At 39.8% G+C, this 27,530-nt stretch overlaps 1 protein-coding gene and 1 long non-coding RNA gene across 3 annotated transcripts; one reads left to right on the top strand and one right to left on the bottom strand.

Annotated features, from left to right (window-relative positions):
• The first annotated feature begins 2,194 nt into the window (after positions 1 to 2,194).
• Positions 2,195 to 5,840, top strand: LOC145771013 (uncharacterized). Its single transcript, XM_082582754.1, has 2 exons — positions 2,195 to 4,055; positions 4,174 to 5,840. Exons 1-2 carry the CDS (start codon positions 2,195 to 2,197, stop codon positions 5,838 to 5,840), a joined length of 3,528 nt encoding a protein of 1,175 aa, XP_082438880.1.
• A 4,824-nt stretch (positions 5,841 to 10,664) lies between these two features.
• On the bottom strand, positions 10,665 to 12,502 carry LOC145770260 (uncharacterized). 2 transcript variants are annotated; one of them, XR_014289138.1, is made up of 4 exons: positions 12,207 to 12,502; positions 11,418 to 11,593; positions 11,074 to 11,192; positions 10,665 to 10,782 (listed from the first exon to the last, which is right to left on the bottom strand). It is a non-coding gene; the product is annotated as an uncharacterized LOC145770260 (long non-coding RNA). The 2 variants fall into 2 exon arrangements; XR_014289139.1 differs by lacking the exon at positions 12,207 to 12,502 and having other exon boundaries at positions 11,418 to 11,640.
• Positions 12,503 to 27,530: the final 15,028 nt, after the last annotated feature.

Here is a 27,530-nt window from a genome sequence, read left to right as displayed (position 1 = left end):
CAGCCATAGACTAATGCTAATATATTGATATACTAATATACTGATGCCATAGACTGATGCTATAAACTGTGGTACGCGTACGGCGTCCCGGTGTCGGTACGCAAGCACTTGACTCAGTGGCGTAGCTAGGGGGGGCGGCACTTTCAGACAGGACGTTTTGTTTTTTTGTTGATAATGCAAAAGTACACGGAAAATAAAAGCAAACAGAATGGAAACGTTCAAAACAGTGGCGTAGCCAAGGGGGAGGAGGGGTTTGGGGGTTACAAACCCTCATTGGCACGCATGTGACGTCACGATATTGAAAATGATGCTTTCAGTCTCTATGTCTCTAAAACACAGTTTGCCTAATTTTAAACGAAACTCTATTAAAAGAGCGAGTTTTGCCAATACCAAACATTCAAATATCTCAGCCAGGAATTATCAACAAGAAAACGTAGAGACTTAGCTTTACTAAGTTACCGAAAAATTCCCAAGAAAACATGATCTTATCCTTTTGCTATGCCACCGGACAGCACCATTTTACAGGAATATTTATACTAGGGGATTTATACCCACATTTTTGTTGAAAATGCTCTCAGAATGCACCAAATCCAAAGTAATTTTTCAAAATTTTCTGGGGGAGGCCCCCCAGACCCCCCGCCGCTGGGTGTCGTCTTTGACGAGAACGCCGTCGGGCTTCGCCCGCCGGCCCTTAAAACCCCCCCTTTCAAAATTACTGGCTACGCTACTGGTTCAAAACATACAATAATTCCACTTCAAGTCAATTAAATTTCATTTTCACATGCTTTTTCTTGAAGGGGCGGCAAAATCTGAATCCGCCCCGGGCGGCACATTCCCTAGCTACGCCACTGACTTGACTACCTGTGTACGCGATTAGTTTGAAAATAATTTATTGTGTTTTTCACCAACCCCACTGTGTTTTTCTTTTTTGGCATATTTTTCTGCTAATGCTCTTAAAGCGATATATAAATCAATTTTTTAAATGGCAAAGCGAGGTATGGTCCTGCAGCCTATATAAATAAGAAACAATTACTTTCAAACCTAGTTGATTCCGATTCAGAGAAAAGTGGTAGGCCTATTGGAAGTACCGAAGTACCAAAGTGTTGGCTGTGGAAAATTCGTGCAAGTTTTGTTTGACATTCGACGATACTGTAATATCCATAAAGCGACCGCGTCGCCCCTTTTTGTTTTATTCATAATTTTCCCTTGACGTCACAACCACGTTTTCCTATGACGTCACAATCAATTGCCTTGCTGGTTTTTCAGTTCATCGCTTACCAGCAACTAGGTAGCCGTAACTAAGATAAGAAGTAGCTGGCATAATATTTAGTAGTTGAGATTGTGTTTATCAAGGTTTGTAGTGAATTGCCGTTTCTATTTCTAACTGTTTGTTAATTATGCAGAAAATCTAAATTAAGCTTAAGTCAATAATTAATTGTGTCGGTTAAAAAACTAGTTTAACCGCTAGCATTTGGACCTGTTCTGTGTGTTGAATACATTTTATTAAAGTCACAGCAATCGAGTGCAAAGCGCGTTGGCAGTGTAATACCGACAGAAAGTACAAGCTGTTTCAAGAAATAGAAAAAAGCTGTGTTTGGATTGCTAAACTAAAACAAACATCTATGTCAATCTTCGGGTCTGACCGACACCCTAATAGAAGACTACATAGAAAGTTAAACTAGTTCACAGCTGAAATGGACGAAACTTCTAGTGTTGCCAGTGGATCATCACTGGGCTCTTCCGCGTCCAGCTTCTCTAGAAAAACAAAGGCAAGGCAACAAGCTGAAATAAAACGAAAACAAGCATTGCTCAAGTGTAAAATGCTAGAAGAAGAACTCGCTTTAGAGCAAAGCCAAAGAAGGCTCCAAGCAAAAAAAGAGCTCCAACTTGCTGTCATCGAAGACGAAGTGCTCAATGACATCTCTGTAGACCTGGACAATGTGATAAAACAGAGCTCGCAAGATTGCCCTCCGGTTCATGCAAATGCCTCTACCATGTACCAACAATTTAAATCCGAGGATTTACAAAAACCTTGAAACCTGAAGTGCATGCTAGCCCTACCGACTTTCCTCAACTGGATGACCGCTACTTCAAAAGGTCTGAACGCGGTGAGTCTTTATTTAAAAATTGCGTTTATCTTGGCCACGACGAGATAAAACCATCTCCAGAACCTACCCCAACCTGCCGTACTAATATGGATGTAGGTTTCATTCCTAGCCATTCTCCAGTACCTGTAGAACCCCCACAAGCTTTTCATTCATGGAATCCCACTCCTAACGTAACTGTGACACCCAACCATGTGACATCCAACCATATTAATCAGGAGTCGCAACTAATTAATCTTTTCACTGGTGCACTAAAAAGTTTTGGAGAACAGGCCAGCATGCCTAAAGTTGAATCATTACAGTTTTCGGGAAATCCTGAAGATTATTGTCTGTTTAAACAACATTTCTTTGAAAACGTCCACTCTGTCTTTTCGAGCGATCGAAAAAGACTGACATTGTTGATGCAGTTTACCATTGGAAAAGCCAGGGAGTCTATGGACCACTGTCCATCAATCGTCCCCGTTGAAGAAGGCTACAAACGAGCCCTAGAAACCCTGTATGAAAGGTTTGGACAACCCAGACTTATAGCCCAGGCATTTAAGAAAAAGTTAATAAAGTGGCCAATGCTAAAGTCAAAAAATAAAGATGATATATGCAATTATGCTGTTTTGCTAAGAAAATGTTTTGAAACTCTAAAAGCAAGTGGTGACTTTGCGGACTTAATAAGTGTAGACTCAATCCTCATGTTGGCCGAAAAACTACCCCAAGATCTTAAAGGCCACTGGCAAAGGCAGTATGCCTTGATTTATCACGACCAACAGCGAACTCCCAATTTTGAAGATTTTGTCCGATTTGTTGAACGAGAAGTGGCCATTGTGACTGCCTATCCAGAAGATGAATTACCTCTCCTTTCAAACACCAAAGCACCAGCTGCAAGAAGTTCATGTCATGCCGTTACAACACATGATAGCAAGGCACCAACTGACATTGCACAATCAACCGTCAACTGCCCATTCTGCTCGAAATCAGGCCACTTTCTCGATAATTGCAACAGCTTTGCAGAGCTTTCAATTCAAGATCGGAAGATGGTGATTCAAAAGGATGGTCGATGCTTTAACTGTTTCGGGCGATACCACCATGCTAGGCAATGCAAAAAGGCCAGTTATTGCACAATTCGTGGTTGCAAACAACATCACAACGGGCTCCTGCATGACACTCAAGTGACTCAACCGACCCAACCTAGAAAAGAGTTAGAAGCCAACCAACAATTGAACAATAATTTTGTCCGATCTAGCTGCCATGCATATCTAAACGTGGTGCCTGCCATCATACAGGCCAATGGGAAAGCAATTTCAGCAAACATTCTTTTAGATTCCGGATCCGAAATTACACTATGTGATCAAAAATTAGGTGACCTTCTGGGCCTGACTGGGGAGAGCAGCGAATTGGTCATCAACACTGTGGCTAATGGACCTAAGCGATGGAAAGGGAAACAGCTAAGCTTTACTATTTCGGCATTGAACGGCAACGACTGTATCGACATCAGTCATGCTCTTGCAATCGATAAAATTCCGGCAGAACTAAATCCCATGTTACCAGAACAAACACTGAAGGACCTGCCCCATCTCCAAGGTTTAGAATTTCCCACTGCAAGTAGTAGTGAAGTGCTGGTGTTGCTTGGTGCGGACCACCCTATAGTCCAGTGTCCTTTAGAAACTAGATTGGGTAACCCAGGTCAACCCATTGCAGTAAGATCAATCTTTGGATGGTCCCTACTTGGCCCCGTAGCAGGTGATACTTCGGAGAGATACGTGTCTGCAAACTTTGTCAAATGTGATAGCCTGCTGGATAAAGAAATACAGATGTCCTGGGAGCAAGATTTTCAATGCAAGCCAAGTAGTCAACTGAAGAAGGCATTTTCTATAGACGACTGCTATGTCATGAAACTCCTCGAAAACAATGTAGAGCATCGGGACGGACACTACTATCTTCCGCTACCATGGCGTCAAGGTACTCTCTTGCCCGAGGGTAGTAAGCATATGGCTGAAAGGAGGTTAAAGTCACTTAAAAAACGATTCCAACGAGATCCGGTGTTGCAAGAGAGTTATGTATGTCACTGTTATGCAAGAGTACATCAATAAAGGCTATGCAGAGGTGTTGTCGAACAATGAAAAGCACTCAAACGACACTACGTGGTATCTACCACACCACCCAGTGCATAACATCTACAAGCCAAACAAAGTTAGAGTAGTATTTGATTGTGCCGCCACACACAATGGTCAATCCCTAAATAATGCATTGCTACAAGGACCAGATCTTGTAAACAGTCTGGTCGGAGTTCTCACCCGTTTTCGAATGAAACAAATTGCGATTGTGGCAGATGTTGAAGCCATGTTCCACCGCGTCAGAGTGAAAGTAGAAGACTGCAGAGCTCTTCAGTTCCTGTGGTGGCCAAAGGGCCAACTGTCCCAACCACCTGTACCACATCGCATGCTTGTGCACATATTCGGTGCTACGTCATCACCTTGCTGCGCAACATTTGCCATGCGCCAAACTGCCAGGCAGTTTGGCGCCACCTTTGACAAACAAGTATCCGAAGTTGTAGAAAATGACTTTTACGTGGATGATTTATTAACTTCGGTCGACACCGAAAACGATGCCATAAAAATGATTGGGGATCTTACTGGATTACTGCAGATTGGTGGATTTCGTCTGACCAAATGGATGTCTACAAGTGCAATTGTAATGAACACTATACCAGAAAAGGAAAGAGCAAAATCAATGCAAAACATACAGTTAAACGAGCCTGTCAAGGAAAGAGTTCTTGGCGTTCATTGGAGCGTCACTGAGGACCATTTTCAATTTACCACCACAAAGATCCCCCATGATTATAAATTCACTCGACGTACTATTCTTTCAGCTGTAAATGCACTTTTCGACCCGTTAGGATTTTCGGCACCGGTGATCTTGGTAGCAAGGCTATTGCAAAGAGAAATTATCAGGCAAAATTATGGGTGGGACGATAAGCTTTCAACAGAAGAAGCCAACAAATGGAAAACTTGGTTCGAGCAATTGTCTGATCTGGAAAGGATTGCTATACCCCGCTGTTTCGCACCTGAAGGCTTTGGCAGTGTTGTCAATCGGGAGTTGCACCATTTCTCAGATGCTTCTTTAGAGGCATACGGATTCGTTTCATACTTGCGTTTAGTGGACGATTCGAACTCAATACACTGCTCTTTCATTTGTGGAAAGGCCAGGGTTGCACCATTAGAGCAGAAAACAATTCCTCAGCTGGAACTAGTTGCAGCTGTTCAAGCCGTGGAAGCCGACAAATGGATACGAAGCCAGCTTCAGTATGCTGATTGTGAGTCATTTTTTCGGACAGACTCAAACGCCATCCGTCTCATGATCAGAAATAAAGGCAAGCGTTTTCCGATATTTGAGGCTAATCGATTGGTAAAAATCCATAAACAAATTGTCCCCAGCCAGTGCCGGTACGTTAGTACAGCACTAAACCCAGCCGATGCAGCTTCCCGAAGAATGACCGTTCACAAGTTTCTTCAGTCTAAGTGGCTGTGCAGCCCAGAATTTATATGGCAGTCAGAAGACCGTTGCCCAGTAGCACCACGAGTACAAGCTAAATCAAAGCCAGAAGATTCAGTGAACATTTGCACGATATCGAAAGGAAGCGAAGACCTGACCAAGGAAAATGGAGTTGACTGCCTCATTAAGCACTATTCCTCCTTACGTAAATTAAAGATTGCCACTGCATGGTTAAAAAGATTTTTCAAGTAACCTACCTGAAGAATAAAAAAAACGTCAAAACCGGAAAGCTTACTGTGGACGAGCTCAATTCTTCCGAAACATCTATTTTGAAGTTCGTCCAAAGACAGCAATTCCTACCGATGATAACCATGTTAGAAACTGCTGGCGAAATTTCAGTATGTAAGCTAAAAGGACATGGACTTTCCCACATGTGGATGAAAGTTAATCCTCAATTCAACAAGGGCTTGCTCCGAGTTGGCGGAAGACTCGACAATGCCACGATAGACGATGACGCTAAGCACCCCATCATTTTGCCCCTTAACCACCACCTCACAAAACTAGTTATCCGCAAATGCCATGAAGACTGTGGTCACTCTGGTACACATTTTACGTGGACCACGCTGCGTCAACGTTTCTGGATCAGAAAGGGCTTTGCCGCACTTCGAAGGGAGATAAACGATTGCATGCTTTGCAGAAAACGGAGTGCGCCAAAGGGTCAACAGCAAATGGCCATCTTGCCTTGTGCCCGGCTGAGGTCTGCTGCACCTCCATTCTCTTCTGTAGGCATCGATTATTTTGGCCCCTTTTTAATAAAAAGGGCACGAAGTGAAGTCAAAAGGTACACTGCGTGTTTTCATGCCTGACAACCAGAGCCGTGCACATAGAGGTGGCCCAAGATCTGTCTACAGACTCATTCATCAACGCCTATCGACGGTTTTGCGGGAGAAGAGTACAACCGCAAGAAGTATACTTAGATAACGGCACTAATTTTGTAGGTGCAGAAAGAGAGTTGAAACGAGCACTTCAAGACTTGAATTGTGACAAAATCGAAAGATATTTTCTTCATAAAGAAATCAAATGGCACTTTAACCCACCCACTGCTAGCCATATGGGGGGAGCTTGGGAGCGCATGGTGCAGTCGATTCGGCGTGTTTTTAAAGTGTTGCTAACAAAGGGTCATTCCTTAACCGATGACACATTCAACACACTTATGATAGAAGTTGAACGAATCCTTAATTCCAGCCCTCTAACACCAGTTAGCTTCGAACCAGGTGAATACGAACCGATCACCCCCAACCATCTCTTACTGCTCCACGGAAACACCAGCATGCCGATCGGCCTGTTCGATGCAAAGGATTCTTATCGACGCCGAAGATGGAGACAAGTGCAACACCTGACAGACTTGTTTTGGAAGCGTTGGGCACGCGAATACCTACCCACTATTGCATTAAGACAAAAGTGGCCCAACGCTCAACGAAACCTGATTGCTGGCGACGTCGTCCTCATTGTCGACGACAACGCTCCGCGCGGTTGCTGGAGAATCGGAAAGGTTACTACACCCTTGCCCGATAAACACGGAATCGTAACTTACGACAAGACGAACTGAAAACACAATTTGGTGTCCTAAGAAGACCGGTTTCAAAATTGTGCTTGATTTGTGAATCAAACAATCAGCAACAAGTGTGACGCGTTCCCACGGAATAGGACGTCGACCCCTAGCGTGGGAAAAGGCGGCGCAATACGACAATGTCGCGAACGTTTCCCCGCGAGCACTTGAGGGCTCGACCCAGTGAAGACAATAGATTAACTACGCCTTGATTTTGCTGCTCGTCTACCTGAAGGATTCACCTGCTGGTGTACGTCAATTCGTTTGAACTTTCTGTTAGCAAACTGTTATCAAATGCTCGTAAATAGATTAGCTTCATGAATATTTAGTCTTTGTAAATGTACTTAGCATGTATCGTACATTTGGGGGGAGAATGTAATATCCATAAAGCGACCGCGTCGCCCCTTTTTGTTTTATTCATAATTTTCTCTTGACGTCACAACCACGTTTTCTTATGACGTCACAATCAATTGCCTTGCTGGTTTTTCAGTTCATCGCTTACCAGCAACTAGGTAGCCGTAACTAAGATAAGAAGTAGCTGGCATAATATTTAGTAGTTGAGATTGTGTTTATCAAGGTTTGTAGTGAATTGCCGTTTCTATTTCTAACTGTTTGTTAATTATGCAGAAAATCTAAATTAAGCTTAAGTCAATAATTAATTGTGTCGGTTAAAAAACTAGTTTAACCGCTAGCATTTGGACCTGTTCTGTGTGTTGAATACATTTTATTAAAGTCACAGCAATCGAGTGCAAAGCGCGTTGGCAGTGTAATACCGACAGAAAGTACAAGCTGTTTCAAGAAATAGAAAAAAGCTGTGTTTGGATTGCTAAACTAAAACAAACATCTATGTCAATCTTCGGGTCTGACCGACACCCTAATAGAAGACTACAATACGATACCACATATTTAGAATTTGTCTTTATAGCAACAAATGATATTACTGTAGTGTGCCGAAATCGTAATGCGTCGTTTGTGGAAGTGTAGGCTACTCAGCATTTATAGTCGAAACATAAATTGTATGATTTTATTAGCAAAGCCTCTGTTCCTGTGTAGAAAACGTTCAAAGTTGGCTATTATTTTCAGCTTAAATCTGGGACTCCCTCCTACTTGTGTTCAAATGTCGTGTACAAGTTCACTTGTTCGCATGACGTGAATTGTACATACATCGGTATGTCTACGCGGCATTTGGCCACGAGAGTGAGGGAGCACTTAGATTTAACTAATTTGAACAAGCAAAGTGCCATTAAAGATCACATATTCGATTGCCAAACATGTTCAAATAACAAACCATCCTTGGAGTCGTTTAGAATTATGCGTAAATGTTCCACCGAATTCGACACTAAAATCCACGAGGCTTGCTAATAAAATCATACAATCCTCGCCTCAATACACAGTTGTTTGCCTCAGGCGCTTCTTATTTACTCAACGTCTTTTCTTGATGCGTCATATGATGCGTCTTTGCCTCGCGTTATTTAAACGCCATGTGATGTGCCTTTCTCCTATGCTCTGCCGTTTCATTTTTCAATTTCAGTGTTTAAATCAGTTATTTATTTTCATTGTAGATATGATAATCAGTTATTTTTTTTGTCACTTGATAAGGGCTAACGTGTGTATGGCCGAAAACGTTTGTAGCTTATAGTTTATGTTCAATTTTAATGGATTATGTTAAATGCGGTGTGGTTGCTTGGTTGTATATGTCTGTGGTTGAAGAAAGTGACCTCTTTACCAAAATTGTATGTCCTTAGTCATAAAATAAATTAATTACAGTGAAATCACACAAATGACGAAGAAAAAAACGTACCTACTAAATACGTACAAAAGTAAAAAAAAAGCGAGTAAATGTTCTACATATTGGCAAAACTTTCTCGCTTGTTTCGCTCGATCAATCCTATGTCATTAACTTCACAGGTGGCACTGGAAACGCATGGTTTTAGCAGTGAATTTAAACAATTTAGTACCTGCATTGGTAAAGATTAAAGAGCCCCTCAAAAACCACACACTAATGCGTGACGCGATAATTTGTCGAAAGACAATTTATCGAACGACAGTTTATCGAAAGACAGTTTATCTAACGACAATTCATCGAAACGACAGTTCATCGAACCGACTGTTTATCGAAACGACAGTTCATCGACCGACTGTTTATCGAAACGACAGTTTATCGAACGACGAAGCACAAATGCAATGGAATACTCAAGGGTTAGGGGTTAAGGGTTAGAGTTATGGGTTAGGAGTTAGGGGTTAGGGCTTAAGGTTAGGGGTTAAGGTTAGGTTTTAAGTTTAGGTTTTAGGTTAGGGTTAGGTTTTCGATTAACTGTCGTTCGATAAATTGTCGTTCGGTGAACAGTCGTTTCGATTAACCGTCGTTCGATTAATTGTCGTTCGATAAACTGTCGTTTCGATTAACTGTCGTTCGATCAATAGTCGTTCGATAAACTGTCGCAGTACCCACTAATGAAATATTCCAAAGTAGCCTAAGCACCTTGCTCACTAATCACTACAACTAAATTGACCTATTTCAGTGTCAATGGAGGTATATGGTGAATTTTCTATGTATATGCTGTACACAAAAGGTGCCCAGTAAACATTGATTGTTGGGGCAACATTGGCAAGAAGTTGGCCGCAACATTGGCAAGATGTAGACGCCAATGTTGGCAAGATGTTTTATGCACCATTTGGATGCATCTGGCCAGCGTTGGCGTCTGCATCTTGCCACCGTTGGTTTCTGCATCTTGCCAACATTGGATTATGCATCTTGCCAACGCTGGCTACTGCATCTTGCCAACGTTGGCTTCTGCATCTTGCCAACGTTGGCAAAATGTTTTATGCACCATTTGGATGCATCTGGCCAGCGTTGGCGTCTGCATCTTGCCAACGCTGGCTGCTGCATCTTGCCAACCTTGGCTTCTGCATCTTGCCAACATTGGCTTCTGCATCTTGCCAACGTTGGCAAAATGTTTTATGCACCATTTGGATGCATCTAGCCAGCGTTGGCGTCTGCATCTTGCCACCGTTGGCGTATGCATCTAGCCCACGTCGACTTCTGCATCTAGCCAACGTTGGCTTCTGTATCTTGCCAACATTGGCAAAATGTTTTATGCACTATTTTGCTTCATCTTGCCAACGTTGGCATCTGTATCTGGCCAACGCTGGCAAGATGGCTTGTGCACCATTTTGCTTCATTTGGCGCCTAAATTCTGGTTGACTTTTATGCACCATGACGCTGCTTCATCTGACCTATTAACTATTGTGATGCCGCGCTTTGACCAAGGTTGGCCATGCGAAGCAAGCTGCTGCATAAAACATCTGAACAGCATTGGCATTTACATTTGCCAAACGTCTCTGTACCTAAACCTCGCTCATCACCAAAAGTTTATTGTTGAACCTAGCTAATCCTTGGGCGAAAGAACAGCAGCAACACGGATTTATAAGCAACACTACTCCCTTTGTGACAAAGCAAAGTAACAGCCGAGCTTCGTATATTTTCACATTTATTAGAAACAAGCCACATCAAATCGTATTGACAGATGGATATTCATTGCACATCAGCAGCTTTTTCTTGTGTATCTTTATCATTCTGAATTCCTGCGAATGAAACAAAAATATTTAATTCAAGAGGGCTGTTTGGCAACAGTGTAGGATTTTGATCAGTTGTCGTCCAGGATAATACGAAGTTAATTGACAATCTGCAATATCAATGTAATATCCATGGTAATATCCCTCTCTCCAACGTGCGTGACAAAAAACTTATCATTCGATTCTGTGCCACGCAGAGCGATAATCAAGTTCCAGTACATTCTAATTGCGTGTACAGTAGTTATTCAACAACTAAAGCAACACATTCGCAGTTGTCTTTCAAACATACAACAAGCTCACCAAAAGTTAGTTTTTGCCGTTTTCGGCCACTTTGCCTGTCCTTCCAATTTCGAAATCACTCTGAAACTCTTCATCAATTTGCTGCACGGCAGCAGCTTTGTCGTGCGCCACCACCATGTCTAATCATGAAAGTAAAAAAAGAAGTGTTAAATCATTATATAAATGCCGACATAGCCTACTAACCACCATGTTCGTTGTTCACATCAATGCGAGTACACCACTAAAATATTTTCATACATTACTTAATACTCTTCACAATTACATCATACATTAATCAAAAGAGCAAAATGGCATAGTTATGACATAATCGTTTAGTCGTAGTAGAAACATTTATCCGTACTCACCAAGAACAACCTTTTTTAAACAATCAAACGAGTGTTTAGACTTCACGATGTTTTTTTTTTTCTTTCTTTGTTCTCGACATGACTTGAACTGTGTTGTGTTCGATAATAATAGTTGGAATAAGTCCACTGATACAATCGCTTGCATTTTTGCCAACAACTTGACTTAAATTTGCCACCTGCAAAATGTAAATCGAATGTAATGACAGGGGTTTCATCCATCATATTAAAAAGCTTCAGCACTTGTTACAGAAATTTTCGACTGTTACAAATGACAGCCAACGTTTAAAGTTTTATTTGGGATTCCAGTCGTCTGTTGTGTTGCGTATGTAGGTCGCAGTGTAGGCTACTGTAGGCTATGTTGTCGCAATGGGCGCAAAATAAAACATGTTATTATTATTATTCAGTTGACGGCAATGAAAGCTACATTTGCAAATATTCTACAACCATCACAGACCTATCCACACGACATAAAAATACAAACACATTCAAGCAGTCAGGCAAACACTGCCGGAGCAGCAAAATCAAAGATTGAGCAAAACCCTACACATGTTCTGGGACATCACAAGCTCTGCTACTTTGCTGATATCTCCTTAGCACTCATCTAGGAGCACTGGCACTAAATTTGTCACGAGAATATTTCATATGAAAGTTTTCCATTGGTCATTGAGTTTTATAACTTCCTCTAAATTGAGTTTTATAACTTTCTTTAAATTGTGTAAACGTAGCCTAGTGACAAAAACGACTTTACACAATTATTTCAGGTTCAATGAATAAAAGACATTCACTTACCAAGTTTTCATAAACATTGTCGTAAGTCATTCCTATAGTTTCATTTTGATCATTTCTAAAACTTCTTTCAGCTCATTTCTAAAACTAATATCTCAATTGAATTCGATTTTTTATATTTTCGATGCAAGAAGCGAAAATTCCTCTTAGCGCTGTTCACATAAGCATTGTGCTTTCGGCTCTCCACGTAATTGTGTATTGCGCACAACCGCCATGCTTGAACAGTCGAAGTGAATCGAGTGACGTCATAATCCCTTTAGCAAAGGATTAAGTCATGGCCTTTGTCTTCCTTCATCAAAACAAACCAAGTTCTTCTGCTAAATTGCATCTCCTCACGTTGATATAACACATCGCCGCATTCTAAAGCTTTGTTGCCTATTTCACTTCAACGCGTCATATTGCCCAGTCAAAGTTTAAGCAGTGACGTCATAATGGAGTTTTCACAACAATTATTGTGCCTGCAGTATTGTTCTATGCACCGCGGGAGGAGAAAAAACGATTCGCCGGATCAATTCAATTCAATTTATTTTTCTTTGTCAGAACGCAAAAGAAATGATATTGTGAAAAAGAAATACAGTAACAAAACCAACAAAAGGAAAAGGTGGCAAAACCTTAATGGTTTAAGACGTGCATAAAAAGATCTAATATTGCGGTATTTGCATCGATAAATATAGTTAAGCACGGCCACCAAACCTGATACTGTAAAACAAGTAGATGAATTAGTTAAGAATCAGTCGCCTCCTCGTTCCTGAAACAATTGGAGCGCCAATTCTGAAAGCAATGAGAACACGACTGAACCTAACAACATCACAAAAACAAACTAACACACACACACATATTGTAATTAGGTAATGGACTATCAAAACATGAATTATTTACAGATTTTATACAGTTGAAAGTAAAAGTAGCGATCGTTTTGTGAAATTTCGCTTCAAGAAATTGAGGAGAGATTTCGACGCAACATGACTGCTCCTGAAGCTGGGAATTTTCCACCAGTAGCGGTGTCAGGGGAGTTCAGGGGGTACTTTTGAACTCGGGCCCTGGATAATGTTAGGAGCCCGTAACTTCTTCAAGGTGTCCGGAAAAACAAATAAACTACCCCGTATATTTAGATGTAGTGCGTTATTCTTAAAACTGTTTAGAGGCCCAAAGATATCATTGGTACCGGGCTCAAATTATCTTCTCTCTGGCCTGGTCTGTAGCAAATGATGGTGTACATTTGCATAAATTGAAAGAAAACTTTAGAATAGTTGTTCAATTGGCACAACGTTGGCAACATTTCTAACCGATGTTTGCTCACACAAACATATTTTTAAACAAAACCGCATAAAAAAGGTTTTTAGGCTATTGATATTTTTAAAAATGGTAATAAGTAATAAAAGCATTGGCTACTCTTCTGACCAACGCTGGTCTTAAATATTTATAGTATACTTGTACGGTATCAGAAAATAATAACAGCATTGATAGCCTATTATTAAAATTTAAAATTGTAGCAAAATGATGGCATAGCCTACATTTGCATAATTTGAAAGAAAACACCGAAATTGTTATGAATTGGCACAACGTTGGCAATGCTTCTGACCGATGTTAGCCAATCACACAACTGTGTTTTGAAGCAATACAACATGAAAAGATGTTTGTGTTAGTATTTTTCAAGTTTGAAACAAATAAACCTGAAATAAAATCTTTGAGACCTTTTTAAACGCTTAATAAGAAATATTGAAATTGTTGGCGTATTGTTGGCAATGTTGGACGAATTTGCCGACCTTGTGGCTTCACATCCAGCATATAGCCAACGTTGCAATTGTTCACGTTATCGCGTTCGCGTTTTGTTGCTCCTACCTTTTTCTAGACCTCTGCTCAGTTTGGCATAAACAAACTGAAATGAAACTACTTTCTTGGCAAAGCATTGGCTACTCTTCTGACCAACGCTGGTCTTAAATATTCATAATATACTTGTACTGTATCAGAAAATAATAACAGCATTGATAGCCTATCATTAAAATTTAAAATTGTAGCAAAATGATGGCATAGCCTACATTTGCATAAATTGAAAGAAAACACCGATATTGTTATGAATTGGCACAACGTTGGCAATGCTTCTGACCGATGTTAGCCAATCACACAACTGTGTTTTGAAGCAGTACAACATGAAAAGATGTTTGTGTTAGTATTTTTCAAGTTTGAAACAAATAAACCTGAAATAAAATCTTTGAGACCTTTTTGAACGCTTAATAAGAAGTATTGAAATTGTTGGCGTATTGTTGGCAATGTTGGACGAAATTGCCGACCTTGTGGCTTCACATCCAGCATATAGCCAACGTTGCAATTGTTTATTTTGTGGAAACCTGTAGGCTAATGGAAACTTTAAACCGTTTCGGTATCAAGCACGTTATCGCGTTCGCGTTTTGTTGCTCCTACCTTTTTCTAGACCTCTGCTCAGTTTGGCATAAACAAACTGAAATGAAACTACTTTCTTGGCAAAGCATTGGCTACTCTTCTGACCAACGCTGGTCTTAAATATTCATAATATACTTGTACGGTATCAGAAAATAATAACAGCATTGATAGCCTATCATTAAAATTTAAAATTGTAGCAAAATGATGGCATAGCCTACATTTGCATAATTTGAAAGAAAACACCGAAATTGTTATGAATTGGCACAACGTTGGCAATGCTTCTGACCGATGTTAGCCAATCACACAACTGTGTTTTGAAGCAGTACAACATGAAAAGATGTTTGTGTTAGTATTTTTCAAGTTTGAAACAAATAAACCTGAAATAAAATCTTTGAGACCTTTTTGAACGCTTAATAAGAAGTATTGAAATTGTTGGCGTATTGTTGGCAATGTTGGACGAAATTGCCGACCTTGTGGCTTCACATCCAGCATATAGCCAACGTTGCAATTGTTTATTTTGTGGAAACCTGTAGGCTAATGGAAACTTTAAACTGTTTCGGTATCAAGCACGTTATCGCGTTCGCGTTTTGTTGCTCCTACCTTTTTCTAGACCTCTGCTCAGTTTGACATAAACAAACTGAAATGAAACTACTTTGTTGGCAAAGCATTGGCTACTCTTCTGACCAACGCTGGTCTTAAATATTCATAATATAATTGTACCGTATCAGAAAATAATAACAGCATTGATAGCTTATTATTAAAATTTAAAATTGTAGCAAAATGATGGCATACATTTGCATAAATTGAAAGAAAACACCGAAATTGTTATGAATTGGCACAACGCTGGCAATGCTTCTGACCGATGTTAACCAATCACACAACTGTGTTTAGAAGCAATACCACATGAAAAGAGGTTTGTGTTAGTATTTTTCAAGTTTAAAACAAATAAACCTGAAATAAAATCTTTGAGACCTTTTTGAACGCTTAATAAGAAGTATTGAAATTGTTGGCGTATTGTTGGCAATGTTGGCAAAATGTTGGACAAAATTGCCGACCTTGTGCCAACATACCCAGCATATAGCCAATGCTGGCCCAGCAATCAATGTTTGCTGGGTGGGAGAACCTCAGATACATTTTCGAAATTTTACTGAAAGCCGACACAATATTATACCAACCGTCAACAATTAAATTATTGCAAGTCGTAAAAAAAACATAGTCAAAAAGCAACTTCTATTTTAAATCAAAAATTGTCACTTAAATTTTTGAAAAAAATCCAGTTTTAATTGGTACCTGGTCATTTGGTCGACATACATTTGGTCGACAGTCATTTGGTCGACAGGACGTTAGGTCGACAAGACATTTAATCAACGGGACATTTGGTCGACAGTACGATTCATTTTAGGGTTACGGTTGGGGTTAACTAACCCTAACCTAATCTTAACGCAACCTAACCCTAACCTAACCTAACTCTAATCCTAACTCTAACCCTAACTCTAACCTAACCCTAACCCAAATGTCCTGTCAACCAAATGTCTTGTCGACCAAATGGCCTGTCGACCAAATATCTTGTCGGCCAAATGTCTGTCGACCAAACGTCCTGTCAACCAAATGACTGTTGACCAAATGTCTGTCGACCAAACGACCGGCAACGGTTTTAATTTGATGATACAAGATGTGCGTCTTGATCAAAATTCATTATTGGGCCTAAAAGTGCACAAAAAGCGACGAGAGAAACATTAAATTAGTCAAAAGTTTCTGGGAAGAGCAATCATCTTAAACATCCTGCTAAACTACTTTCGTTTTCCGACCTCAACTTTTCCACTGTTTATTTTAGGCATCTTTTTTAAAAAGTATGTTTAACAAGCTATGAAACGTTCGACCGATATAGGCTAGATGTCAAATTTTGTTTTTCCTATCGCCGGTCCGCGAGGCTATGTTCATGTCAAAGCCGGTACGTGAGAAAAAAAAGGTTTGGTACCGCTGCTCTAATACATACAAAAGCTTTACCTGCATCCTATGAAGCTGCGTTAAGGATTGAAAACGCTCGGAAACCACAACCAGTTGGTGAAATGTTAGTGAAAAACTGTTTGTGAGTTTGCTCATCATAGACTTGCAAAACCAAGGTAGGACTTGTTGTAGTAATTTTTTTTCGTTTGAAATGTGTAACCAGAACGCCAAATGACCATAAGACATCTGCCGGTAGGCCTATGGTGTAGCCTATACTAAAAAGTCTGATTAAGACTGCCATAGACTATAATCTCTTTGGTCGCTTTTCTATGGCAGAGTTATCAACGTAGCTTATGCTATAGCTTTCTTAAGTTCAGTTCAGTTCAGTTGTTTTTATTTCTGACCATCATATCAAAACAATACACGTCAACATAGCAAAGGTCGAGAAAAGGGTAGAAGCGACAAAACCAACACAACTTTTCTTGCATGGAGCTTTTCAATGGATTTAGGGTAATTTTGGGGTGCTGAATCCGAATCTGACCTCAGATTTATCCTATCACGTCAGGTTTGTGAGATATGATAACAGAAAATTGATACTTTTGTCAAAAGTGGAAGATTTGACATTGCGTTTATTGCACATACCCATTGTGTTATATCCAGAAATCCAGGCCATGTAGTAGGCTACACATAAGTAGCTGAAATACACCCACCAACACTAACCTTTTGTTATGGCATATGTTTGTGGTAAACGCAACGCCAAATCTTCCACTTTTGACAAAAGTAGCAATTTGCTGTTATCATATCTTACAAACCTGACGTGATGGGATAGGCTAAATCTAAGGTCAGATTCGGATTCAGCACCCCAAAGTTACCCTAAATCAGTTCTCAAAGCCCATGCAGAATTTTGTTTTAACTACGGTAGTGTAATTAATGTCTCTGAATTAATGTAAAAGGATATCTTGATGGCGTGGATGAGCCATTGATGACAACGCTGACACCAAACACAGAATCGTTTTTTCAGGAAAGGACATATTTCTGATGCCTCAAGCCAAATTAGACGAGGACGTGATGTATTTGTATTGCCTCAAGTCAAAAGTGGTGAGTTAAAAATATTAATGTTGGCCACATTGCAAAGGCTAGGCTAAAACATAAAAATAATGTCACGAGTAGGCCTAGTAAGTAATGTCACGAGTAGGCCTAAGCATTCTGCACAAATATCTTAAAGCTAAAAAAATAAATAATTCTAGCCTGCTTTATTTTTTAATCTGTTTAGTGTAGCCTAATTGTTTTTTTTTTCAAAATTGTAGTTTGTTTTTATTTATGTTTTTATATAAAAGTATTTGGAAGAAGCCTATTGCTTTCGGCTATAACTTACTGTAGTAAATTGTGAGTGTGACATATTGATTACAACGTTGGGAAGGCCTTAGGCCTAAGGCCTTAGCCTTAGGCTACTCATGCCATAGGTAGTGATTAATAAACCACAAGGAAAATGGGGCCCGTAGACTCACGTCTACGGCTTTTTAGGTTAGCACTTCGTTTATCTCACACTTAGGCTACACACACAAAAACAGTTTGAAAAATCCTTTTCTAGTGCTGATTATGAGTGAAATGTTATTTCATTCTGCAGAAGAAGCTAGCTCTCCTGAAGATTCTCTTGAGCATGGAAGGTGGAACTCATTTAGAAACCCCAAATGACAACTCCATGGTAGTTCCGTGCAAAGCTTTTCGCATTCACCCCATCTCTTCTTGTGAGCCTGCTGGTTGCATGACAGCTGATGGGGAGCTCATTCCACATGGAACGTTGCAAGCATCAGTTACTGCAATTAAAGCTCGTATCCTCTGCAGCGTTTAAGAACAAGATTGTGAAAAGCTATAATGTTCTTAACTATACAATAGGCTAAGCATTGACATTACAGGCTGTATCAGCCTGAAATAAGAACTAAGTAGGCCTGCAATCAGTGTTGGGCGCGATAACTCATTTTTCAGTTAAGCGATAACGATAATAATCGATAAACGAAAAATGCCTAAAGCGATAACGATAAGCGATAAATCAAAAAAAGTTAAGCGATAACGATAAAATCATCGCCGATAATGTCCGCTAACGATAATTTTTTTTTCTTGATTAGCGCTGCCCCATCCCATGCAGCACGAACTGTTTTCATCAACATGACGAAAAATCGAACATAATATACGGTATGCTACTGTAAAGGGACAAAACTTTTTGTAGGTTAGGCTATGCATGAATAGAATCGCAACAGCGGCAGTGGGTATCGAACCTTCAACCTCTTGATCCAGAATCAAACCACTAAGGTAACCGCCGTACTTATAATTATACCTTCAGATATCAGTTGGATGCTTCATCAATTGAGTTACACTGCCGCTCACGTGCAGTAGGCAAAATAATTAAATCAAATGAAAATACCATAAAAAATTCCAAACTTTGTATTTTGCTTTCTGCTTAACGGGCTGTTTACAGCAAAGTCGCCTGTGCGCTTACATTTTAATTGTAAAATTTACTCTCGATTGCCGATTGAAGCAAAACAACAAGAGAATTGTTGCATGCATTTCATTGCATTGCAATTTGCAACTCTAAAAATTATTGTGTTGTCATGGCCGTCGCTGCAGGGGGGCGTGCCCCCTCCCCTAACAACGACCTGTGCACACACACTTCAGGTACTGAAGAAGAACTGGTTTCAATTTTAGTTTCATTAACTAGGTGGCTAGTAAAAATATTACTTTTTATTTTCTTTCCACTTGTGTGTTAATCCGAAATAAAATTTATCGGCTATAATCAAATATTGCCTTTGGCGATAACGATAAAGGAGAACTGAAAAAATAATTGAGCGATAACGATAGGTGACAAAAATTTATCGGCGATAATTATCGTTGGTAAATTATCGCCGATAATGCCCATCACTGTCTATGAGTGGGATGATATTGTCAAAGTAGCCTACAGCCCAAAGCCATTCCTCTCAATAACAGAATAATTCTTCGATTTCCTGACTTAGAATACATGTGGGGAAAGTAGTTGCAAAACCGATGCTAATATGAACTGTTTTGAGCCATATTTCTTATTTTCCTGTAGCATCATTATAATTGCTATTGCCAATTCATGTACCAATTCGTGTAAATATGTTCTCTTTAGTGAAATATGTTGCTTATTCTCAATATACTACGGTACCAAAAAAGGTATTTTAAAAACTTTCAATGTGTTTAAAGTAACCTCATATAGCCTACAGCCAAATTTGAACAAACGTAAATAATTCACGTCTCATAACACCGACACTTTTCTAAAAAAAGCGGTTAAGATAGAGATTAAAACTGAATGTTGTTTGTGCTATTTAGAGACCTAGTTGGTCCCCCTAACATATTGCAATTTAGCGCGGATAAGTTAAGAAACCGCTGATGCACCTCATTTTGAAGTCAAAAAGCGTTCAATGTAGCCCCAGTTTACGGAGGCCTACTCTAGGCCTATTAGCCTATGTTATGTTAGTCGCTCGTATTTCGCAAGTTAGTCTTGATTCAATTTCTTAGAAAACCTCATATGATTCATTTCGATTTCGAAGCTACTGTTCAATCATGCTGTTTATTGATTCAGCTAATCTAAAATTTGAAATGTCTGACACTGCAATGTATGAAGCCTGATTTTAGGCAGCAACTTGACTGGTTAACCACAAGGTTGTTCGGTGCTGCCAGACCTTTCTATTGATATATTTTAATTTTTATGTATTTGTGTTTTTTTTCTCGACTTGACTCGCAAATAAAACAAACATTTTACTCTCTCTCTCGGAGACAAGGGGCGGCATCAGTGATGGTGTGGGTCGCAGAACACATATCAGGACATGAAAACAAGTCCATTGTTTTTTGTGGACCAAGGAGTGAAATTGAGCCAAGAAAACTACCGAAATGACATTCTTGTTGTTGTTGCCTTGGGCAAAGAAACAATTCAAAAAACGTAGGCTAATTGGTCATTCCAACAAGGTTCTGCCCCTTCACACGGAGCTAAGAGAACGCAAAACTGGCTTTCAGCCAATGTGCAGTTCTTCATTTCCCAGGAAGAATGGCCTCCTTCATCCCCAGACCTAAACCCCAAAACTTTGGCATCTGGTCTTACATGGAGAGTAAGGTTTCGACTAAACACCACCAAAGTTTGGAAGTGCTAAAGACTAATCTGAAAAAAGAACGGACCAAAATACTGTACTTCAAAGAGTTATCAGTGACCCTTGCAAGTCCTTTTCGAAGCATCTCCAACTTGTTATCGACGCAATTCAATTCAATTTATTTTTCTTTGTCGGAAAACAACAGCAATGATAAAGTTACCAATAGTCGGCAGCAGTGGCCGAGTGGTTAGCGCGTTGGGATCGCAGTCGAGAGCCTGCATGTTCGACTCCAGCCACCCGCAATTGCTGTTGTTTCTCTGGGCAAGAAACTTTACGATAATTGCCTCTACCCAGTGATCGATTTCGAGTAATGGGTAGTACCAAATTTAAGTCATAAGTAGAGTAGACAACCGGAAACAGACATTGCCGTCGGCTGCAGCGTGGGTCAGGTGTACGTCGATAGGCGTACACCGATGCATAGCGCTCAAGTCCGCTTTCCCGCAATGCAGGATAAAGATAAACGAACAAACAAACAAGTTTACGGGAATAAAACCAACAAAAGGAAACGGCGGCAAAACCAAAGAAGTTTAAATGACGGAAACATTAAGTAAAACTTGTTTTTCCTAAATATTTATTATTTGACAATAATGTAATATGTTTAGTGCTCAAAAGTTGTCTACCATTTGTTAAATACAGTTGTTTGAAGTTGTAACGTTAATTAATTATTGATGGGCCTGTACATAAAAATTTTAAAATGTCTTCTATGCATTGGAAACACTGGTGCGTTGTCAGTTCGAACTTGCCACTCCAGAATCCAGATGTACATTTTTTTGCAGAATTCAAGAAATTTGAGTATTTTTTTACCTCATTTTCTAAATAAAATAATGACTTTCGATTTTTGAAAAGTCGTATTACAGGCTTCTAAAATTTGGTGGTAAGTTTTTTGTAAATATGTTTTGAGTGGATAGCTGTGAAAATGATAAAAACAGCAGAAAAGTAGGCTAAAAAATTTTAATTTTAGTTGGTGAGCAAGGTGTTTTGTTTTTCAAAAAAATTAGTAGACTCTGTGAATTTTTATGTTTTAAATCGAAGTTTTTTGCAATCTAAAAACAATGTACCGTATTTTACGGACCATAAGGCGCACTTTTTTCCTCATAAATTGATCGTGCGCCTTATGGTCCGATGCGCCTTATGTATGGATCAAGTGCGGTAGTGCTTTATTGCCTACACTCAAAACCAGTACCGATATACTATTATATATGGTCCGGTGCGCCTTATGGTCCGGTGCGCCTTATAGTCCGGTGCGCCTTATGTATGAACAAAAAACTAATCAAAGCAATTTATTGACAGTGCGCCTTATAGTCCGGTGCGCCTTATGGTCCGTAAAATACGGTACCTTTGGTACACTATTTGTTAGTTTTTTTTTTATGATTGGATTTGCCCATGTCCAAGCACTGCAAGTGGGAAATGACTTTATATCTGGCAACTTAGTGTCAGTTGATTTGATTCTCAGGAATGAGGATCTTAGCAAACTAAGTGTTTGTTGGTCAATCTGTTTCCCTCTTCAGTTTTAATGTTTTTCATGGATAAAACTAACTACTTGCAACAACATGTGCGGCCCCATTAAGTTTTAAACATTATTTTATCAGTAGGCTATCATATAAAAATAGTTAATTTCATTTCAGCAACAACAAAAACTTCCCAATCATATGCATAAGGCTCAATACCGTAGTTAGGAAGAACCTATGAAAAGGGGTGAGCAGCCACAGAGCTGCACATACGGTACCCACTCATGCAGTCCTCGAAATTAGCGGCGGCACACGGCTGGTACTGTAAATGTTAGAGCTCGACCGATATCACTTTTTCAGGCCGATATTGATATTTATGAAATTTTCAGGCCGATACCGATATATATCGGCCGATATATATCAGCTACGAAAAATTTGTTACCAACAAAGTTATAAGCAACAAACCAGTCCAAGAAAGTTTATGCATTAGTTGCTGTAATGGAAAAATCATTCGTAACACTAACACTGGCCGACACAATTTTTGGTGCCGGCGGTTTTTTGAACTGATTTAGACTAACTTTGGGGCGCTGAATCCGAAAATGCAATCAGTTTTTCTCCATCAGGTCAACTTTTTAAGTTACAGTGATTCCACTGCATGAGTGAACTTGTACATAAAGGCCATTCCGTGTCGATTCACACAGTCAAGAAATTCAACCTTTCGATTTTCTTTAAATTTTACACACTTTTTTACTATTCTATATGATGAACACTTGCAAAATTTGAGTGAAATATATTGAGAAACACGAGAGTTATGAACCATTTAGTTTGGGGGGGTCTGTTGAGGGGGCACAATTTTTTTTATTTTTGGCCATGTTTGAGGCCCTATTACTGCTAAACTAAATTAGGTAACAACCCATTTTTTTTACAGGTGATAGTACTTCTGCCAAATATTGAAAAAACAACATCGTTTACTTTGTCACTCTAAAAGGTCAAAGGTCATAGATAGGGGTGTTCAATTTCGATTATTTGAATATTCGAAATTCAATTCGTTTTCGATTTTCGAATTTCGATTTCGAATATCACAACTATTCACCAAATTGCAAAATGTGATTTTATTGAAAGAAACGACATGAAAATTCGCTAGAAAACGTGAAAAAAAGCCATGAAAATTTGCGAAAAAAGAACACAAAATAACGTCTACAGCTCCAGGCCCATGTTGGTGTTTATGAACACAAGCTGATCGACATGGTCACCCGTCAGTCAGGATCTCAGCTTCATGACGGTCAGGCCAGCTTTTGAAAACGATCGCTCCACTGGAGCCGAGGTCGCTGGGATCCCAAACACTTCAAGTTCATCTTCACAGCGAGCGATTCACTGCCGCGACATTTCACTGCAGAGTGCAGAGGTTTCGACTCAAAAGCGACATCGAGTACGTTTGCAAGCGCATAAAGCTAAACGCACGCTCCGTCTACGTAGCAAATTATGTTGTTTTTAGATGTATTCAACATCTGATGACATTGAATCGACACAAAATGGTAGATGTTTGCTATGTCCCAGGCAGCAAAATCAGTCATTTTTACATTGATTCAACGTCTGCAAACATTAAATCAATGTAAAAATGACAGGTTTTGTTGTCTGGTGTTGGATTGTAGCATCGCAACTCGTTCATAGTGATTATTTATCGCAAAGCTGTTGCGGTTTGCATTCAAAAAGTGTTTTCCTGCTGCCGATCGCTAGTTCATCTATTGTTTTATGTATCGATATTCAATACAGCATAAAAAGTTGCCCCCACACAGAAATATGCGTGGGGGCCTGGCACCCACGCAGGCTCGTAGCCAGCCAGGAGCCTGGGAGACCTTGCCCTCCTGAAAAAAATTTCGCCCCCTCTTGGCAAAATCTCAACATTCTCGAGCAAGAGCTACAGTTATAATGATTTTGCCCATTTAAATTTTTTCGCCCTCTTCCCCCTAAAAAAAGTTGCCCCCCCTTTGCTTTGCGGTCTGGCTACGGCCCTGCCCCCACGGCTTAGGCGCCTATGGATTCGGTAAAAAATAGATAAAACTGCGACAAAGCTCAGCCTACACTTTCTGCTATTGCGCAACCTAGCTATCTTCATTCTTGAGAGAAATTTGTGAAATTTGGCATTAAAAATGCCAACCTGGCATCCCTGGTGCAGGACTGCCCGTTGGACCCGTGAGAGCGTGTGGTAGTCACGTGATCGACGATGCGCATGCGTCGAAGTCTTTTTTCGCTTGCAAAATGCGACAAGACAGATTTCGCGCCACTCGCGTTACTTTCAACCGCGTTCAGCCGAAAGGGCTGCTATAATTTCGAATATGTCCGATACGAAAAACGAATTTCGAATATCACCTTAATCGAATCGAAAATCGAAATTGAACACCCCTAGTCATAGACTTTCAAAGTTAGCCGTTTCCAGCTCTCGGCTAAAATTTTTCAAAATTTGAAAAGCTCACCAAGACCTCATTTTTGATTGATTTTGGCTAAAATTTGGTGGAAGTGTTGTTTACAGGATTCTCTATGAACTGAAAAAATTTTAGTACAAAATATTAAATAGGTTGGGAGATATTTTATATGAAACATGGGTCAAAATGGAAAAAAGCTAAAAGTGAGGTCTCTTTAATATCCCGGTTACCCATGACCCCAGAGAAAATTTGCACTGAAACTTTATCCACATATTCACTAAGATATGACAAGACCATGTAAAATTGATCCATGGTTCTCAATGTTTTATAGAAAGTATGCGTTAAAGTAAATCCAATTGTGGCAACCCTTCAAAAACAGGAACAGGAAGTTCTTCACTGTGTACAAGTGTGTAGCACTGGCCTGATTGCTGAAGCTAGGTTTGGATATTGCAAGAAAGTCCTATTTTTCCTGTTTATACCTTTTGTGTTTACTGCACAAAAACAGCAGTCGCTATTATGATATTTTGGCTCATGCCACACCATTAGACTTCTTTTGTTTCGTCCATTGACGTAAATGGTCTTTCAAAGTTTTGCAAACAATGTGGGGAGCCCAAGATTTATCTTGTTGCCCAACTTCACTTTACAGTAAAGTAAGCAAGAAAACTTTAAAGTAAACAGTAGTAAAGGCGTGGACACACAACACCTCCAGACTCCACACCTTTACTTTCCTACTGTAAAGTGAAGTTGGGGATCAAGATAAGTCTTGGGCTCTTGTCTTGGAGTTTTTGAAAATATACAACTGTATTCGCAAGCGTCTCTTTAACCTTTGTTTTCGATAAATAAAATCCCAAGCAAATAGAGAGCTAGAGGCTATTGAGAACAGAAAGGTGATGTATCGATTATTATTTACAATAGTCTGCTATAAGCTGCTTGGCATCAGTTTATGAGCATACCTTACTTCAGCGCATTTCTTTAACAAGTCCATTAAAAATATGTTTTGTGCACTATGGTTCTAAATCTGGCCAACACTGTAGGCTATTCGTATCTCAATTAGGAAGCCAGTTGCATAGAATTGGGTAAATTTCAGTAAGCTTGGTTAAGCGCCCTACTCTCAAATAATTGGCGCTGGTCCGGTTGTCGGGGTGTGCACTTGATAAACGCTCTTCAAGGAATGTTCTCCATTCAGCGGCATCTAGACTCTAGAGGATGGAATGACTCTCAGGCAACAACATATCAACAATCAGAAACTTCACTCTGTCCATCTCGGTAACCGCCTCGCGTCTGCAGTTTAAAGCCCCTAGTCTACAACTATGCGAAACTGTCAGAAATAATCTATCAAAGGTTTTGTAAGTCCAAGGATAAAAATTTAAAACCAACCATGTTTTCTGCTTTGAACACTTTCCGTGGTAGGTAATAGATTAATGCTTTATGCTGTAGGCTGGGAAAAATAGCGGGCATTCGAACAATAAGAGATTGTACGAATGTTGTATGACGCTATTAGAAAATGTGGTTGTCAGAATTGCCATATTGCATTATGCAGTAGTGGCAGAAACATCATACAATGTTAAGCGTCACATGGGGGGCGCGAAAAAAAAGGTGTCAGCTGATATATATATAGCTCCAAAGCCAGTGATTTTCAACCAGAGCCGGAGATAGCAGAAGTCCACCAGGGCTGGAAGAGAGTCAGATACTCCACAAAAAAGTCTTAACTCCTGTGTCATACACCATCACGCCTATCATCTCGAAGCTTTATTGTTCAATAATAGGCTATTACCAGTAGCAGAAACTCTGCAATCTGTGATTGAGTTTATTGTTTGATTGGAATGCAATTTAAATTTTTCTAAGTTTCGTTTGAGGTTGCGCAACATTGTTCAATCGAAAAAGTGTTTCGTGGCACATTCCAGAGTGATTGAAGCGAAAACAAATCAATCTTAAGTCACAATGTAGATTTTGACGACCTGTTTTAGCCTGATGTTGCGAGTTCGCTGTGGTAATAGCGAATTGCACTAGCTTGGATTGTCCTCAAGCCAAACAAAAGAGCCGCATTATAGAACGAATCACTGACTTTAACATAGCACATGACTAGAGAACAGTGTTCCGAAAGCTAGTGCAATCCGCTATTACCAAAGCGAACTCGCAGCATCAGGCTAAAACAGGTCGTTGAAATCCACATTGTGAAGTAAGCAACAATCATGTTGCTAAAAGCGAAACTCAATCAATTGCAAATCAATCTTGTCTATCATCAAACCAGCAACGTGTACAAAACAGCAATGCAGTGAACGTTTATGGGTGCAACCTAATTCGTACCATGAACAATTTGTAACGTCAGTTCGTACCTTTAACGTAAAAGATCGAGAGAAAAAATTAATAAAAGCCGAAGTCGCTGATCGCAGTTTCCGCAAACATTTAAAAAGGGTTAGGGTATCGGTTAGGTATCGGTATCCGTAAATAAACAAACTGAAAAGATCGAGAGAAAAAAATAAAACATTGCTGATCGCAGTTTCCGTTTTTCTGCAGTTTCCACAAACATTTTAAAATTTCCTGTAATGATCCTAAGAGTTTGCCGAAGTTGCTGATCGTAGTTTCCGCAAGCATATTAAAAGGGTTAGGGTTGATCGGAGTTTCTGCAAACATTTTAAAAGGATTAGGGTGTTTCCGCAAACAAACAAACTGAAAAGATCGAGAGAGAAAAAAATAGAACATCGCTGATTGCAGTTTCCGTTTTTCCGCAGTTTCCGCAAACATTTTAAAATTTCCGGTAATGATCCTAAGAGTTTGCCGAAGTCGCTGATCGCAGTTTCCGCAAACATTTTAAAAGGGTTAGGGTTGATCAGAGTTTCCGCAAACATTTTAAAATTTCTGGTACGGTAATGATCCTAAGAGTTTTTGTTTGTTTGCAGAAAGTTTTAAAATGTTTGCGGAAACTGCAATCAGCGACTTCGGCTTTTT

This window comes from Aplidium turbinatum, chromosome 5 (assembly GCF_918807975.1).
Source record: "Aplidium turbinatum chromosome 5, kaAplTurb1.1, whole genome shotgun sequence".
Taxonomy (NCBI): Eukaryota; Metazoa; Chordata; class Ascidiacea; order Aplousobranchia; family Polyclinidae; genus Aplidium; species Aplidium turbinatum.
The sequence above is the reverse complement of the archived record's forward strand: the minus strand, read 5'-3'. Positions and strand labels throughout refer to the sequence as shown.

Excerpts from the sequence above, each read along its gene's own strand:
- LOC145771013 (XM_082582754.1), top strand. The coding sequence starts at position 2,195 with ATGGATGTAGGTTTCATTCCTAGCCATTCTCCAGTACCTGTAGAACCC. Across the intron at positions 4,056-4,173 it reads TCCGCTACCATGGCGTCAAG|AGTACATCAATAAAGGCTAT; the intron begins GTACTCTCTTGC and ends CTGTTATGCAAG.